Below are 16244 nucleotides of genomic sequence, written 5' to 3'. Positions count from 1 at the left end.
CATTAGGTCAAACAACAACATTCAAAGCTTTGATTTTCTCCGCCAGCACTGGGAAGAGGATGTCTCAACAGCACACCCTCAGGATATAAAAACTGACATGCTGTATGAAGAAAGATTAATCAAAGAAACAGCCAAAAGACTCATGGTAACGTAAGAGGAAGTGCTCTGGTGAGAGAATCTGTTAACAGGACAATATTAGCTATCAATATTCAGCTAGAGTATGAGCAAGGTTGTCCAGAAGAATGAGCACAAAGCTTCCAGAGAGATAACCCAAAATACCTACTGCTGAAACTATAAGAGATGTTTTTTTTCAAAGTATTGACTCAGGATATATTGAAATGCATGCTACACCTTTCATATTGCCATTGCTTTTTTAATAAATAATTCCCTACAATCTGCTTATATAGCCGTCATTGCACTGATAATATTGTATATGCTTACCCTTACAGAGTTCCAGGGACTGTAGAAAAGCTATGCATCAACTTGGATCCACCTCATATTCATAGACTATTTTGAGATAGTGCATCACATCAAACGTTAGGAAGAGCTATTGAAGTTTGTGATTTAAGCATGATTCAAGATACTTATATTTCAGTGCAGGAGGAGTAGAAGATGGTTATTATCATCTCTCCGGACAAATTTATTTGAAAATAAACATAGAAGAACTCTGAATGGTCAATGCCTAATGAGAGCTTATATCACACTACTCAGGCTGAATCTCAGGTTCTCTGACATTTCCCTTTCCTGCTAATTTTTTCAATAAGTAGATCTACATTGTTGTTTTGCTTTGAAAGGGCTTTTCCCAAATTATATAAATATTGGAGATTAAGAATGTTGTTCACCGTACATTACATTGTCTTTCTTTAATTTACATTAGCCAAAGATAGTGACCATGGATAAAAAAAATGCATCTAGGTGTGAAAGAACAAAGTATGAATAAGTCAGCCTACTTAAGAAGAAATGTTGGCTATCTATACTTTACTAGAGTAATTATTTTTTAGACAAATTTTTTACTTCTACTCCTTGGATTTTTTGCCATTATCTTTAATTTCTACGTCTTACATTTTAAAAATAGACTTGTTAGTTTTGTTTTATTTAATCTCATGTTCATTATGGCCTGTTGGTATTTTTAAAAAATAATAATAAAAACCTACCAAAATAATTTTTCTTAAGCCAGACGATTAATTCCTTTGTAGCTGGACTTGGTGCTGCAACAACTTGTTGTTCACCACATACCAAAACAAATAGTTTTTCAAGATGATGCAAAGTCAAATTTGACACTTTTACCATTAGTAAAAAAAAAAATTAAAAAAAACTTAGAAAATTAATTGTAAGGAAATTACCATCCAAAAACATTTATAGGCTTTAATAGGCTAGTGCAGTAAAACATCTATCCGTAACATTTCTTCCAACATTACTTTTACTTTTTATACTTAAAGTAGTTTTAAAAATGGTACTTTACACTTTTACTTGATTAAAAAGCTTTAGTTGATAACTTTTAAACAAGTATTTTTTTTTAAAGTAGGATTTATATTTCTACTTGAGTATGAATACTTTTGTCACCTCTGATCTTAAATAAATAGACAGAAAGAATAGGCAGCTTTAAACAAGGACCACAATGTATTATTTACTATATGCATGAAGAAACTGATTATGACTTTATTTTGTCGATAAGTGTGACTAATTTTAACTGCATAAAGTCACAAGAATTTGAAAAACATGTTCATTTTTTTCTAGTTCTATAGAAAAAAAACTATAAATTAATTGAATAACAATACAGTCTGGCTGTAGACATATTAAACTCCATAAAGCTCATTGCAATTGTGTACTAAATGAAATAGCTGTAGTAATTCAACCTCATGGAAGATTTTAATGACTTTAATGAAATAAGTTCTTTGGAGCTCAGACCCCGGCAGAAATCATCGTGCTGTGAGTTGACATGAGCATGGATAATTAATATTGGAAGAGGATTAGAGTAGTCTTTTTCTCCCAGGGGACCAGACACTGGTGGTGCAGTCAGAGAATTAAAGGGTCTAAGATTTGCCTAGGAGTGAGGAAGAAGATAGGCAAGCTGGGCCTTCGTATTAATGTAGAGAATCTTGACAAATGATTGGCTTCAGAGGTGGTACGGTCCTCCGTCGTTTTGCTGAAGCTTAAGCAAGGCACTTCAGCAGGTGGTCCAGGTGAGGCTTATATAGAGTCTTCCAGATATCATTTTCGCTTAAACTTCATTTGTCTAATTTAGATCAAAATGCTTGTTGACCTTTTGTTGACATTTCATCAAAATCTCATCCTGAGTTTAACTTTTAAAGAAACTTCCAACAGAACCTGTCTAAATGTGATGAACCAATTGCCTCGGCTAACCAGTGATTTGAAAAGACACAAAGAAAAGCACTTTTAGTTAGAAACAAAATGTATTTAGTACATAGATTTAATGGCAGCAGAAGCTCAGATTGTTGCCCTATCTACGTAAGAGGAGTAGTTAAACAAACAATCAGTGGGACAGTAGATCCATGGGATGAAAAACAGAGTACTCCTAGTTGCAGCAGTGGCTGCTCCTTTTGCTCTGTCCAGGACAAAGATAAGGTCAAAGACATAAATTACTGGGGCAGTTATATCCTCTGTGGGAAAATAAAGCTATTTGCAGCAATATATCTGTCAATGTCATCCTGTTGTTGCAATAATAATCTCTAACTGATATTCTCAAAACCACAACGACATGGTTGTGAATGTAACAATTTCTGGAACTACGTTTTAAATATGTTTTTATTTTGTGTTGTTTTTTGACACATTGTATTTGGTAACGGGTAAGTTCATTTTCCTTTCTAAAACTAAATGTGCAGTTGTGTAGCTTTAATTGTATGCAGTGATTGCTGTGATCAAAAAACATTGTGATAAGGCAATGCCTCAATATTGAACACCCCTGCTGTATATACCACCTCTGTTTTTTGTTGGAAAGACTGTTGAAAAAAAGGATATGCAGAGGAATACATATGAGGATGTTTGGAAACCTTTGCTGGGCTTTCTTAGTAGGTCCCATAGCATGATAATCGGTGTGGACCGGTTTGTGTTTTGCTTTACAAAAAATGCAAAAGAAAAACAGATTGAAAGAAAAACATCAGTTTTTTGGAAGTCAACCTAATGTATGATATCCTTTGTGTGTTCCAAACAGCTTTCCGACATTCAAGGAGCTCAAACTGATGGAGTATCTGTGACCACAACGTTTACATATACCAGGGAGGCTCATGAAGGATAGGTGAGCAGATAGTGTACAGGGAACATTTGGACTGATAGATAGTTCAGCCCCAGAGGGCCCTATCATCTGTCATCCACCCTGGGACATGTCAGTGCTGCCTGCAACAGCTGTCCTGCTTCAATTATGAATCATTGGCCATGTCAGGAGACCTCAGACTACCTTATCTACGCCAGTACTGCTGCCAAATGCCCAGAGGGACTTTTTTCCTCAACATCTCTCACTTACACACACAAACACACACAAATATGTGTGTACATGTACGTCTATGTATGTCTATATGTGTAAACACACACACTTGATGCTCTGGACTGTAATGAGAGGCACCTTTTTGTAAGTGGAGGAATCTCTGCTTCTGCGGGCACATTTTCGGGACCAAGTATTTGGCTGAGGAAGCTCACATCTGCACTTTTGCAGTTCTGTTTCACAAGTTTTGTTTATGCTAGATAGTTTTTTTATTTTTACAGATTTTGTTTAGACTTTTTTTTCTCTTTTTTTTACAGTAAAAAAAATTAAAAGAAAGGTGAAAGAAATGCAATGCTGTCCTCCAGGATGAAATGCGTTCACTTCAAGTTTATAGCTCTTCCAAGTAATATTTTACACAGAAATGAAATGGGAAGGTCATCTCTATCCCCAAATCATGGTCTTTTCAATCTAGCTATTATAATATACACACAATAGAGCAAGGTTGGGAGAACAATGGTGGGGCCTTAATCTGCACAAGAAGTAAAAGATAAAAAGAAGAAATTTCAGGAAAACTTCAAAGGACTAGAAATATTATTAAAGACTTTGGCAGTTTGTTTTCTGTGTTTTCTACAGTCTTTTATAAAACAGAGTGGTTCTGCTGAGCTATAGAAGAAGAGTGAAAATCAACAGATATGAAGATCCTATCTGTTCCCAACTGCAGGCTGCTTTTTCAATCTGGACTAAAGACAACTTTAGCAAAAACGAAGCAAAAATACCAACAGGGGGCTCGGAAAAAATCTGTCAAACAGTCCCACCGTTTCACATGTGACGTATTGTTGTTATTTGCTAATGTATTCATTTATCTGCTCGTGCTGTGCACAAGATGAGTGAACCATCCTCAGAGAGCGTGTCTGACTGATGTTTTATTGTTGAAAACATCTGGTGGTGCTCTGCCTTGCACATTTACTCTGACTCACAGGAGCCATTGCTAAGGTAGGAAATGAGACTCACGTAATCAAAATGATACAGTGACACAATACATGGAAAATAAATGACCCAGCTGCTGCGGGCAATGAATCAACAGCTAGTGGACTCGCCAGCTGCAGTGTCATCATTACCATGATAAAACCCGGTGGATTATACCGTGGGACATACTGGTTATGTGCCCTCTCTATACAGCCTCTATCTCTGGCTTGCATTCAAATCATCATTGTACACCATGGAGAGGCAGTGTTTTTGTGTATTTCCTAATAATTTCATCTAAAAAAAAAAAAAAAGCTGCTGTAGAATTCATTATAAGGGGAATGTTATCTTAATTGAACATTCACCTTTCTGTATGACAGCCAAGATTATTTCCTGTTTTCTGTGTTGTTTAAAACAATGGATTTAAATAAATCAGCAAAAGCAAAAAAAGATTTTTGATGGGAACATAATGGGACTGGCAGATGAATACAATACAATCTGCTAAGTTCTTTCCCCCCCCCCCTCATATCTCATCCGCAATAGAAAAATAAAAAAATAAAAAAAATAAAAAACAGCATGCATTTAACCAAGTAACTTGGTATAAGAATTTGTATATAAAATCTGTTTTAATCTGGTTTGGTAATTTACTTTTACTTTTTTACTGTCATTGTTGTCTTTGTTTAACATGCATGTAGAAATTGCATAATTTGAGCTATATAACAAAAAAGTTATAAATTATCCAAAAAAATGTTAGATCCTTATTTTAAAATGTTTCTTAAACAAAGGAGCTTGTTTTAAATTTTAACATTAGCACTGGATAATATTAAACATTTTCCAACGTTAATTTCCATTGTGTGAACTATTCAGGCACCACTACCAAATGTAAAAAGTGTACCATTTTTTTTTTTTTTCATTTGGAGATATTTGTTGATGCCATCACAGAAATTACATAGATGTTTTTTAGCTATTACAATAATACCCATTAATTTTTCATTGTTCATTTGCAGGTCTTAAAAGCTCCTGTTTATATGATGCAGTGTACATTTTTGCATAAATTACAAATTGCTCATTACTCATTGTGTTTTTTCTGGTGTGCATCTTCATTCCTATCTTTTATCAAGCTGTTAAAACAGTAGGAGGGAACTTACATTTCTGCCAGACAGACTTCTTCCTCTATGACAGCAAGCTGGGTGGAGGAGCAATTAGTGTCACCTGAAAGCTTTCCTCTTGGGATGGCTGGGCCCCATGAAAACTCATTTCTGCAAAGCCTAGACAACCTAAAGAGCCCATCAAAATCAAGCTAGCCATCTTCATGTCCTGGCTTACTAGCCCACATCACAGCATGATGAAGGTTTTCCTTTTCCTCGTCTCAAGTTGATTAAAGCCTGGAAGCCTGTCCTGGTTTCCATTACTCAGACTGGCTCTGGCTCTGACACATCAGCCATGTCCCGTGTCATTTGTGCAATGTCCTTTAGTAAAAAGGGGGTCTTAAGGTGAAATAAAAAGGCTCTTATTACCGTGTGAATTTTGAAAAGGAACTTGTAAGTTGAGTTGACACTTGTTTGTGTTGGAAATATTAGTATTTCTTGAGAGGCTTTGAACCGTGCAGAATGCCAGCAGCCAACAAAACACCAACAAAAACAAATTTAATTCCCTCACTCATCAGCCACCCTCAGCAAGGGTCAATGCCTTGAGCTTTTTGCTTCTTTTTGTAAAGAATACTGGAATTAAAATGAGAGCGCAAGAATCAATACAGCAATTCAACCAGCACCGAGAGGGTCCTGCGTGTCAAGTATTGGTGGCGCTTATTAACATGCCTATTGATTAGAGTCAGAGGAGCATGGTCTTCGAGCCAGCATCAAATACCAATCGTTAACCTTCAAGTCAGGATTAGCTGTAAACACTTGGCATACTCTGTAACATCTCCATCCTTAGAGGGGAATTTCATTGATGATCCGACTCATACACAAAGGGAAAAAAAGAAAAAAAAATTACCTTAAAGAGAATTAGTTTGCACATCTAGCCTTTAGCTCATTATATGCTCTCAAATTGATTCCATTCTCTCTGGAAATATGTAAAACAATATTCAATTGTCTCAGCTTGTTAAACCTGGGAGCTTTAATTGTGCCCTACGAGACTCCAGACCATTGTCTTATATTTTATATTTATGAATTTATAAAATGAAATACTTTCTTTGGATATCAACTTTTGGTGATATACTTTTTTATATACAGTAGCTATACAGTAACCTTTCCACTGTATACCTGGAAGGTCATAATGTTTATTCTTGTAATTTTCCTTTAAGTAAGAACAGTTCCTTATCAGAGCTTTTTCATCCTGAGTGAAAAATGCCCTTTTCACATGACCAGGATTCACATAAACAGTTTTTTAAAGAGCATTAATACTTGGAAAAAGGTTTGGTATCCAGAAAATACAAAAAGATCCCAATAGATCTGGAAAATATCCGGATATGATCTATCAATAATCCTTTGGATATACATATATTTTTAAATTATCGCTCTGGATCTTAATGTTGTGGAATTTTGTATTTTGTGTACATTTTCTGTGAACCTAAATTTAGTCATTAGAAGGCAATAGGAGAGCAAAATGATGATTACAAACATGTTAATTTATCTGAACAGCATATCTGGAACAGATGCAGAAAGATATCTACACTGGATCCCCACAAGTTGAATCCCTGAAGATACTGAAAGTTATTACTTTATGGATCTGTCAGATATATAGAGAAGATCCAAACAAATCCATTGAAACTGGATCTGCCAAATATCCAAGCATATATTCATAAATAATCTTTGTGGATCTGAGTATTCCAAATTGTTCTTTTTTTTTTGCTGTCTGTTTGTTGTATAAACCATTAAATAATCTACAGAATTGTTCCAGCACGATGTTAGTGTGGCTTTTCCAGAGCTGAAATAACAAAAAAATTGTGAATTAACAGTCATTAACATGACTTTGTCAAAATTCCGTGACATATATGGAAATTTAAAATACATTTTTGACTCTTTTAATTTTCATTTATTTATTTTAACATTGTAGCATCAGTGTTAAAACCTATAAAGTCTTTAAATATTCGGTTCAGCTACATGATATTTAGTGAAAAAATTTAGATTTTCTGCAATACTTCTGTTTAAATTTCACCTCTAAGTGCTATTAGAAAATTAGCATCGCTTTGTGGTGTGTCTTATGACCAAAGATATTTAACTTGTAATTTGTTGGTGCAGCTAATGGAAAAAGGCACAAAGTGGATCCCTTTAGAGTATTCAAAATATACAATATGAAATAGAAGATTTCTAATTAGAAATCTATCTAAAATAACTAAGAATACAGAATCTTTACATAAATTTCACATCTTGCTGGGTCACTACTCATGAACGTATAAATGGGAATGAGAGAGCAAACAAAATAGCTAAAGAATCACTAGAAAAAAATTATATAAATATATCTTATGGGAAAGGCAATTAAAAAAGAAACGGAAAAAAAAAACAAAAAATATATATATTATGTGCAGCAATCTACAGTATCAGTGCAAAGGATGAGACTAGAAAGAACTGAAGGGAAGAGAATATGCTAACTATATAAAAATTTGATCATACAGTGTTAAACAAAAACATTATTTATATTAGTTAAAATTCAAAATGATGAATGTTTAGTATGTAAAATAGCAGAAAATCTAGAACATATATTATTACACAGTAGAAAATACAAAGAAGAAAGAATGACATTAAAACTTCAGATAGGAAGGTTTAATTAGAACAACAGGAAAGGGGATTAAAGAAACACGAAAGGCTGTTATACAACATCTTAGAAAAACATAGAAGTATATTATAGAACTTAATTAGAATTTAGCTATTATTTATATATTATCTTAGCTTTTTTTAAGACATATGTTACAAACTCAGATGTGGTAGGTGGTGGTGTGGCACCTAAAAGTTAATGTTGTAATCTGCCATTACACTAACAGAAGAAGATGAGGAGCTAATGCTCAAACCAGCAGCAAAACTGAGTAAAGACAATAAATAAATGTATGTGCTTTCTACTTCACAGGATAGCCCTTTAACTTTTTCAAAGTGTCATGTTAAAACCACAAACTATAAAATAATTGCCATTTCTCATTAATGTTTAAAGTAGTAAAATTTGTAAATAGAAATAGGAAACAAAAACATTTAGTTCTATTATTATAAAAATCGGATAACACTGGTATGCTAATCTATTCATCTTCCTTTTTTCATGAATTTTGTTTAACCTTTACATTACCAGGCAGGATTAATTAAAGGTACAATAGTGGATTTTGGTGAATTCTTTAAAAGACCCGCCCTCTACACTTAAAAAAAAAGTTAACAGGCAGAACTCTGTACCTGCTCCTGAGATGGAATGCCTATTAAACATGTTTAAGAGCATGCTTGAGCCCATTCCTCCTTGTACACGCTCTGTTTAAAAGTTTCTGTTTGCATTGCTCCTACAAGCTCACTTTCCTAAAGATGATTTGCAATTTTTCCTCTATAACAGACTCGCCAACAGTAAGTAAAGATTTGGAAGAGCATGAAAAAGCGTCATTACTTTCTAATGAATACAAGCGTAATCATCTAATTTCAATCAATGTGTAGCCTTTAAAATAAAATATATAATTAATTTATATAAAAGAGTTTAAATACACCTGTTTCTAGAAGGCAGCATAATGTCGGGCAATAGGGTCCTGCAGTTGTCCAGACCTATATCTGACAGAATTTGTATCGAGCTTTCGATGCCCTCTTTTTGACATCCAATCAGTGAAAGTTTAAGAAATTCTGCAAATAAAAATTTCAGTCTCAGAACATGCAAAGCTTGTATATGTATGTTAGAAAATAAATATATTTGAAATACCAATGAGATGTGGATCTACTATGCATAGGCATTTTATTTATTTTTTGTTTTTTCAAAATATCACATTATTTAAAAAAAGATAAAAATAGTAACAACCTGAAGAGAATACAAATTGTACGGCTTTGACATGAGCTGTAAAAACAATATAAGATCAAAGTATAACCGAAAATAGAAATAAAGAAAGGATGAAAAATGAAAAAAGAGAACAACAGAATCCGCACAGTCATTTCCTTCAATGTTTAAGCCTGTCAGCAGATTGCAACGCCGCTGCAGTCAGCCATCATACCATGGCTGTGCTCACTTCTATCCTCAGTGCTTTCTACACATTCCTACTTTCTACTTTAGAAATAGAGGAATATGTTCCAGTAAATGGGCCAATCAGAGTGTTTGGACAGCTTCTTAGAAAAAGTCCTTAAGACCTAAGCAGGTAAAGCGGTGAGAAAAAAAAAGATGCAGAATTTAGAGCAGGACAGATGGCCTGGAAAGAGCTGATAGCTAGCTTTACCCAACAAGATTTATTTGATCACATAAAAAAAAGCTCCAAAACAGATTTTAAGCTCTTTAATGCCGTAGCCCAGCTCTAGAAAATCTCCATCTGTCCTGTGCTAAAAACTTACTGCAAAACTAAAAGTGGAGAAAAATAAGATGGAAATACTGATGTTATTTATTTTGCATATTATCAAACCAAAATTGTAAAAACAAAAGCTGACATGATGTTTGTGTTAAATTTATATATATATATATATATATATATATATATATATATATATATATATATATCTGAACCCTATTTTCACTTACACTTTGGTTTAGTTTGGTATTAATAAATATGAGAGACAATTTATCTTTTAATGCTTGAGGAAAATGAACTACTCTTCTTATTTGAGTTTGCCAGAACTACCATTTAAAATGTAGGCTTAGGTCAGGCTGACTTATGCATGTCATTAGTCAGTCATTAAATTGCTGTTCTGTAACAATTAAAGTCAAGATTTCAGCTGCAACAGAACAGTTTTAACGATGCCAGTTTTTGTGCACCATGTCTGTATTTATCTGATGGGTTCCAAACTGTTTCTGATTGCTCTGTTCTTCCTGCCTTTGGAATTGAGCTCTACCTACTCCTGTCCAGACTGACATGCCCAGTGAACGATATAAGTCAGTCTTGCTGCCCAGGCTGCTGCAAGCGATTTTACACATTTAATGTCATTTTGACCCCTTCTTCCCAAACAAGTAGTGTAACCTTGTCAGATTTTTTTTTATTGAACTGAGATCAGCATTTGGATTGTAGTTGTAAAACGTTGACTGTTCTCTTTAAGAGACTTTGAAATTAAGCAAGTGGTAAACTCAGAGTCATTGTCTATTTCTGCCTAAATTGAAAAAAAGTGAAATGCTTTGAGCAGACATATTAACACTGAATGTTTTTTTCCTCATGTCATATTTCAAATTGCACCAGTTCCTACTACAGTAGAACACACACCATGATGCTGCCACCACCATACTTCACAGCTGTGGTTCTACTTTCAAGTCATTTTCCTCTTTGTCTAATATATGTTATGATAGTCATTATGACTCAGAACCTAAATTCTTCAGATTCTTAATCCATATCTCTAAAAATGAAGGTCTAGATCCATAATCTGTAACTCTAGCTGCCTTTGAAATAATGGCTTAGTGGCCCTTCAGACCATGTCAGTACAGGATTTGTCTCCCTGTGAGTATTTTTGCTTTCTTCCACGTCCGGACAGCTTCTTTAAACATTATTGTGCTTTGTATAATATTATTTTACACAAAAAATGTCCATCTCTGAGCAACAAAAACAATTTCTTTCCTGAAAAATAAGATTGTTGGACGCTGTTGATCTTCATTATTCCTTTTTTATCCAAAGGATTTTTTTTTTTTCAAAGGGAAACATTATATAATGCATAAATTTTAACCTACATAACACGCTTGAAATCGAGAAATACATTTATTTCACATCTATGTTTCTAATTATCTCTGTTCTTTAAGCTGTTTGCAATTGCTAACCTTGACCAGCTCCGAAAATATACTAATATCAACTATGACTATATGACTTTTGTCTAGACTAATATCTTAATTTCACTAAATTTATTTGTTAACAAAATTTAGGTAGAACTAAAAAAAGGCAATATCTCTAAAAGAAAAAGGTTCAACTATTTATAACTTTATTTATCTTTGTGCTGTATGATATATCAGCCTCTTAATATTCCCACAATAATTCTGCAAATAAATCATAAAGCGGTCAGAAACACCAGCTGGAGCAATGTGTTATATTGCTGTGAGAAGAGTAGAGAAGCAAGGCTGAGGGCAGTAAATTCTCCCTCTCCATTTATCACCCTCGCTCCTTCTCCCAAAAGCTGCCAGACTTCTAAAAATAATGTCGGCTAAATGCAGGAATTGTCTCATCATGTTTATTTGTCAGACATATTTTTGAATTCACTTTAGAGCATCTTTGAGCGCTAGAAGTGTGAACATTTATTTTTCTGTCAAACGTCTAAGTAAACTACAGTAATGATAAAAAAAACTCTGAAAATATTCATTTCAGTCTTCACATCTGTCCTCTAGATTAATTTGTTAATTTAATTATCATGCTCTGCCCTTGCAAACTGCTGGACTGTCAGCTATAATGAGAACCCCTTTCCATAACGAAGGCTTGCTGCCAAACTATGAACATGCGCTTCAACCATAATGTCTTTCCTACAGCTCATCACCTCAGAGTTGTCAGTGAAATGTCAGCCTGTGATTGGCACTGTAAATTATAAGACCAAGACCGAGGAGACTGATTGAACTTAGGAACTATCGCAAGGCTGGTAGCCTTGACTGGATTCTTTATTGAATAATTTTTTTCTTTTCCGAGGGGTTAAGTTTTTGAGATCTAATACAATACATTTTTCACTGTTCTTACTATAGGGGAAAGGCCTCTGCTTGTTTAATGTTTGAGAAAAGGGGCAGCCAGCCTTACTAGACATTATAGATATTTCTACAAAGCTTTCCCTGCCCTATACAGAATCAATAATTATTTCATCCATATGCAGTAGCATCTTTGCCACAATCTTCATCAAGCTTTATTTTGCAGTAAAAGAAATTTCTATTATATTTCTGCTGGTCCTAAAAAAGTTACTCTTTTTTAGCACAACTGATTTTTTTGTGTACGTCCTCTATCTCATGGTGTATTTAAAAGCTTAAAAGCTTTAAGATATGGCAGTCATATATCTTTTATTGCAACCTACAAGCACTGTGAAAATAATCAGAATGTATATAAATATCATCCTACATATATAAAATTTTTCACAGAGGTACAAAGGTTCCCAATCCTGAATATTTCTTATATCCACCTCAAGGGAGTAGGATATGACAACTCTTTTGATATAGCAAGAGACAGAAGTGGTCGAGCTATGAAAGAAAGCCATCACAAGTTGTGTTTGAGGTTTGCCACCAACCATGAAGATCTAGCAAACATGAAGTCAAAGGTGTTTTAGTTAGATGAGATCAAAACACAACTGTCTTGATCTGTTCCTATATATACAGCAACAGCTAAAATGTAATAGTGTTGATCAAAGCATGTAAAAATATCACAGCCAAATTTAGGAACTTATATTGTTCAAAAATTTTTGGCATTGAAAAATGCTTGAGTTGTTGAATTTTGCAAATAATTGGCTGGAAAAGTGCAAAGCTGTTAAAGACATTGTATACCAAAAAAACATATAGCTTTAACTGCAGTGAACGTTGGTTCTAAAATCAATTGACTAAGGAAGGCTGAGTAAAAATCCTTCAGCCTTCAGATATTCATATAAAAAATTGTGAAAAATGGGCATCAGTTTTCTTTCCATTATTTTAGTAAGTTTATGACATAAAATCTCAATTTAGATGTATTAACTATTGTGGTTGTAACATGGCAAAATGAGAGAAATTTCAAGGGCTTTACAATATTTTTCAAGGATCTGTATCCTAAATATAAAGCACAAAATAATAAGGTAAAGTTTAAAGTACAGCCTCTATCTGAAGGCAATTTTCACCATTACTGCTGAAAGATGCACATGCCATATGCTTACCAGGGTTGGTGGTATATCAAAATGTAATTTTGTTGTTTTATCCATTTTGATTTTATTTATTTATTTATTTATTTATTTATTTATTTATTTATTTATTTATTTATTTATTTATTTATTTTTAACCTTGCTGCTTTTATTTTGGTATGTTTTCTGTTGATATTTTAGTAATGGTGCATGAACTAGACGGCTGTTCTCATTGATATACTTGTTACAAATTACGAAAAAGGATATTCTCTTCTATTTGTAGTGGATTCTTATTAGGTGTGATTTAACTGTTAATTCTTTCAAAACATATCTAAGAGTGCTCCCTGTTAAAAAAAAAAAAAAAAAAAATTGCCACAACAATCCTTTAAATGACTAATTTGCTGCACAACTGTTTGTGAGTTATATATCATATTAAATTGCATGTGCAGTTTTTACAAATTAAATTATAGTTTTCCATAGGGGAAACGTGTTCCTGATTTGATCAAAATAAATGTCTTTGACGGTTAATTATATATGCATTAGTTCTTAATGTGTTGTGCTAGTTTGTAGGCTTGTAATCATAACTACGAAGAGCGACTCATATTCAGCCATAGGAGTTGGTACAACACTGGTCATCTGCTTAAAAAAGTGAGCCCTGAGTGGCTTTATATCATCCAAACTACCTCTGAGGATAACATTTTTATTCATGATAAACATATGCTTTCCTTCCATAACAAAGAATTAATCTTTTCACAGCCTGCTTTGAGATAAATTTCTCCTCTCAATGTTAGAAGGAGGCACGCAGTAGCCCCCATCTGTTCCCTTAGTATTTGAAACGACTGACTTTCTTCTGGGTTTTCAGGCAGTGTGGTTAAACTTTTTTTCATAAAGTAATGAAAGAAATATTGTACCAAATACACAAGAGGCTGGGAAAGCCAAAGGCTGATACATCAAATACAGGTGACTATGTAAGGGTGCACGCAGGTGAGTGTGTGTCTACTCATAAGCAGTTCAAAATGTACTTAACTTACCCAGAGAAAGCCTTGGGAGAAAAGCACACTCTCAAACATATACTCTGTCAAGACTTATCTTACCTCTCCAGAGGCAGCAAGACAAAGCTTGTGCATTTTAAAGTCTCCGGTGGTAAATGAAGCGTTTGAGGAATTGCAAATGCCGAGGAACATGCTCACACTGACAGTTAATTTTTATAACCTTTTGTGAAGAGCCTTACTGAGCAAACATTCAACCTCAGACGAGGCCCCATCTCTTCTGCCCCCATCCACCCACTCACTCCAGTAAATTCGCAGCCTGTCTGTCACCATCAAGTGACAAAACACCAGCAAATCTTTTTTCAGCTGAAACTAAACTAGAATAAGTCAGGTCAGGCTGTTCGCTCCCTGAATAAACCACTGTAGTGCAAAGGGTCTCCGTTTATAAGATGTTTGCATAAGGACCATAAACTAGCTAAGCTTCTCTAACACTTCTTAACTGTTCTACAAATTAATTTTATAATGTTTACTGTGTTCTGGTATGCCTTTTAGGTCATTGTCATTTGAATTCACAAGAACCAAAAACACGTTTTGACATACATAACACTCCCCTCTTGCCCTGCAACAAAATTAATCAAATAATTGCTGAATAAGGCCTTTGGATAATTCCTTCTAGTTTACACCGGCAAAAAATAAATAATAAATATATAATATATTTTCATGTTACACCTCAGAGTCTTGCTTGCAGTTTATTTTAAACACTTTTGTAAGAAGTTAATATAGCTTTGTGCATATGAATATACCTGAAATGTTCCCAAATATTTTTTTTCCAAGTGCATATGAGGTATTTAAGAAACAAGTCTTAAGTAAAATTTATTCTCTCTATAAACATTTTCTAATCAAATCAGTACCATCTATTGAGCCACTCTAGTGCTGCAGGTTATGAATACGAATTACATTTTTTTATATTTATATCTAATTTATCTCATTAGCATTTAAGATCATTAATATAAGATTTAATTTTAGTTAATAACAGTTTTATTTTATGTGTCAAACTGACCAGTCTAGGCTGTACCCCTACCCCTCATTGACACTACAAATATAAGAGATTATAGATGTATGGATGAAAATTTGTAATTTGTAATAGAACTAGAGTTTTATGTTCAGTAAATAATTTTGGACAAGGTTTGATTAAACAGGAAGTGGTATTGTTCAAAGACCAGTAGATGTGTAATCACTTTTTTAACATGCCCTATTATCTTATTGTTCAGTGGTGTGTTTTTATTCTGAAAAGTCAAAACTGCATTTTGTAAAAAAAAAAAAATAATTTTGTAAAAGAAAATCATGGTTTTTATTATTTAAAAGGACCTAAAGTGAGAATTGTCGACCCCATTTTAAGAGACTGCCATCATTTTTGAGAAGGTACAGCTAATATGAGAAAACTATTCCTATGACCAAATATTATGTTTTTACTTAATAATAAATTGAACACACCCCTCTACAGACTATGTACAAAACTTTTAACATTTACAGCGGATCATGTAGCTGATGTTCCTTTCCGATTAGGAAAAGATAAAAATGAAAAAAATGCCCATACATATACAGTAGCTCTATTCTAAAGCCTGTGTTTTCCCCGCAAGAGAAGCAAAAATTTAAGTTAAACACTCAAGTCCCAGACTTTGGGGACTTCACTGGAACTTACAAAAACAATTAATGAAAATGTTGATGTACTTAAAGTTTACAGCACTCACCTGAACTTCAATGCCATATCCTAGGTAGACAGTAATCAAGTAGTTGCATTCCACCCCAGGGTCAACGTGCTGCTGGATTTCAATGTTACCCTCAGACTCAGTGAAATTCATGCTGCATGGCTCTGTTGGAGAGAGCAAAAATAAAAGTGATTTCCTTTTTCCCCAGACCACTGATCTTTCTGACAGCCCACCT

At 34.0% G+C, this 16244-nt stretch overlaps 1 protein-coding gene across 3 annotated transcripts in view; it reads right to left on the bottom strand.

Moving 5' to 3' along the window:
- Nucleotides 1-16244, bottom strand: part of LOC119786102 (seizure protein 6 homolog) — a 143408-nt gene that overhangs the window by 55230 nt on the left and 71934 nt on the right. For all 3 annotated transcript variants that reach the window (XM_038289199.1, XM_038289200.1, XM_038289198.1), the window contains exon 3: nt 16052-16173. In XM_038289199.1, the coding sequence (XP_038145127.1) occupies nt 16052-16173 (122 nt within the window). The remainder of the gene's footprint in view (nt 1-16051; nt 16174-16244) is intronic.

The sequence above is a fragment of the Cyprinodon tularosa genome, unplaced genomic scaffold (genome assembly GCF_016077235.1).
Source record: "Cyprinodon tularosa strain WSP-4 unplaced genomic scaffold, ASM1607723v1 ctg265, whole genome shotgun sequence".
In the NCBI taxonomy this organism is placed as follows: Eukaryota; Metazoa; Chordata; class Actinopteri; order Cyprinodontiformes; family Cyprinodontidae; genus Cyprinodon; species Cyprinodon tularosa.
The sequence above is the reverse complement of the archived record's forward strand: the minus strand, read 5'-3'. Positions and strand labels throughout refer to the sequence as shown.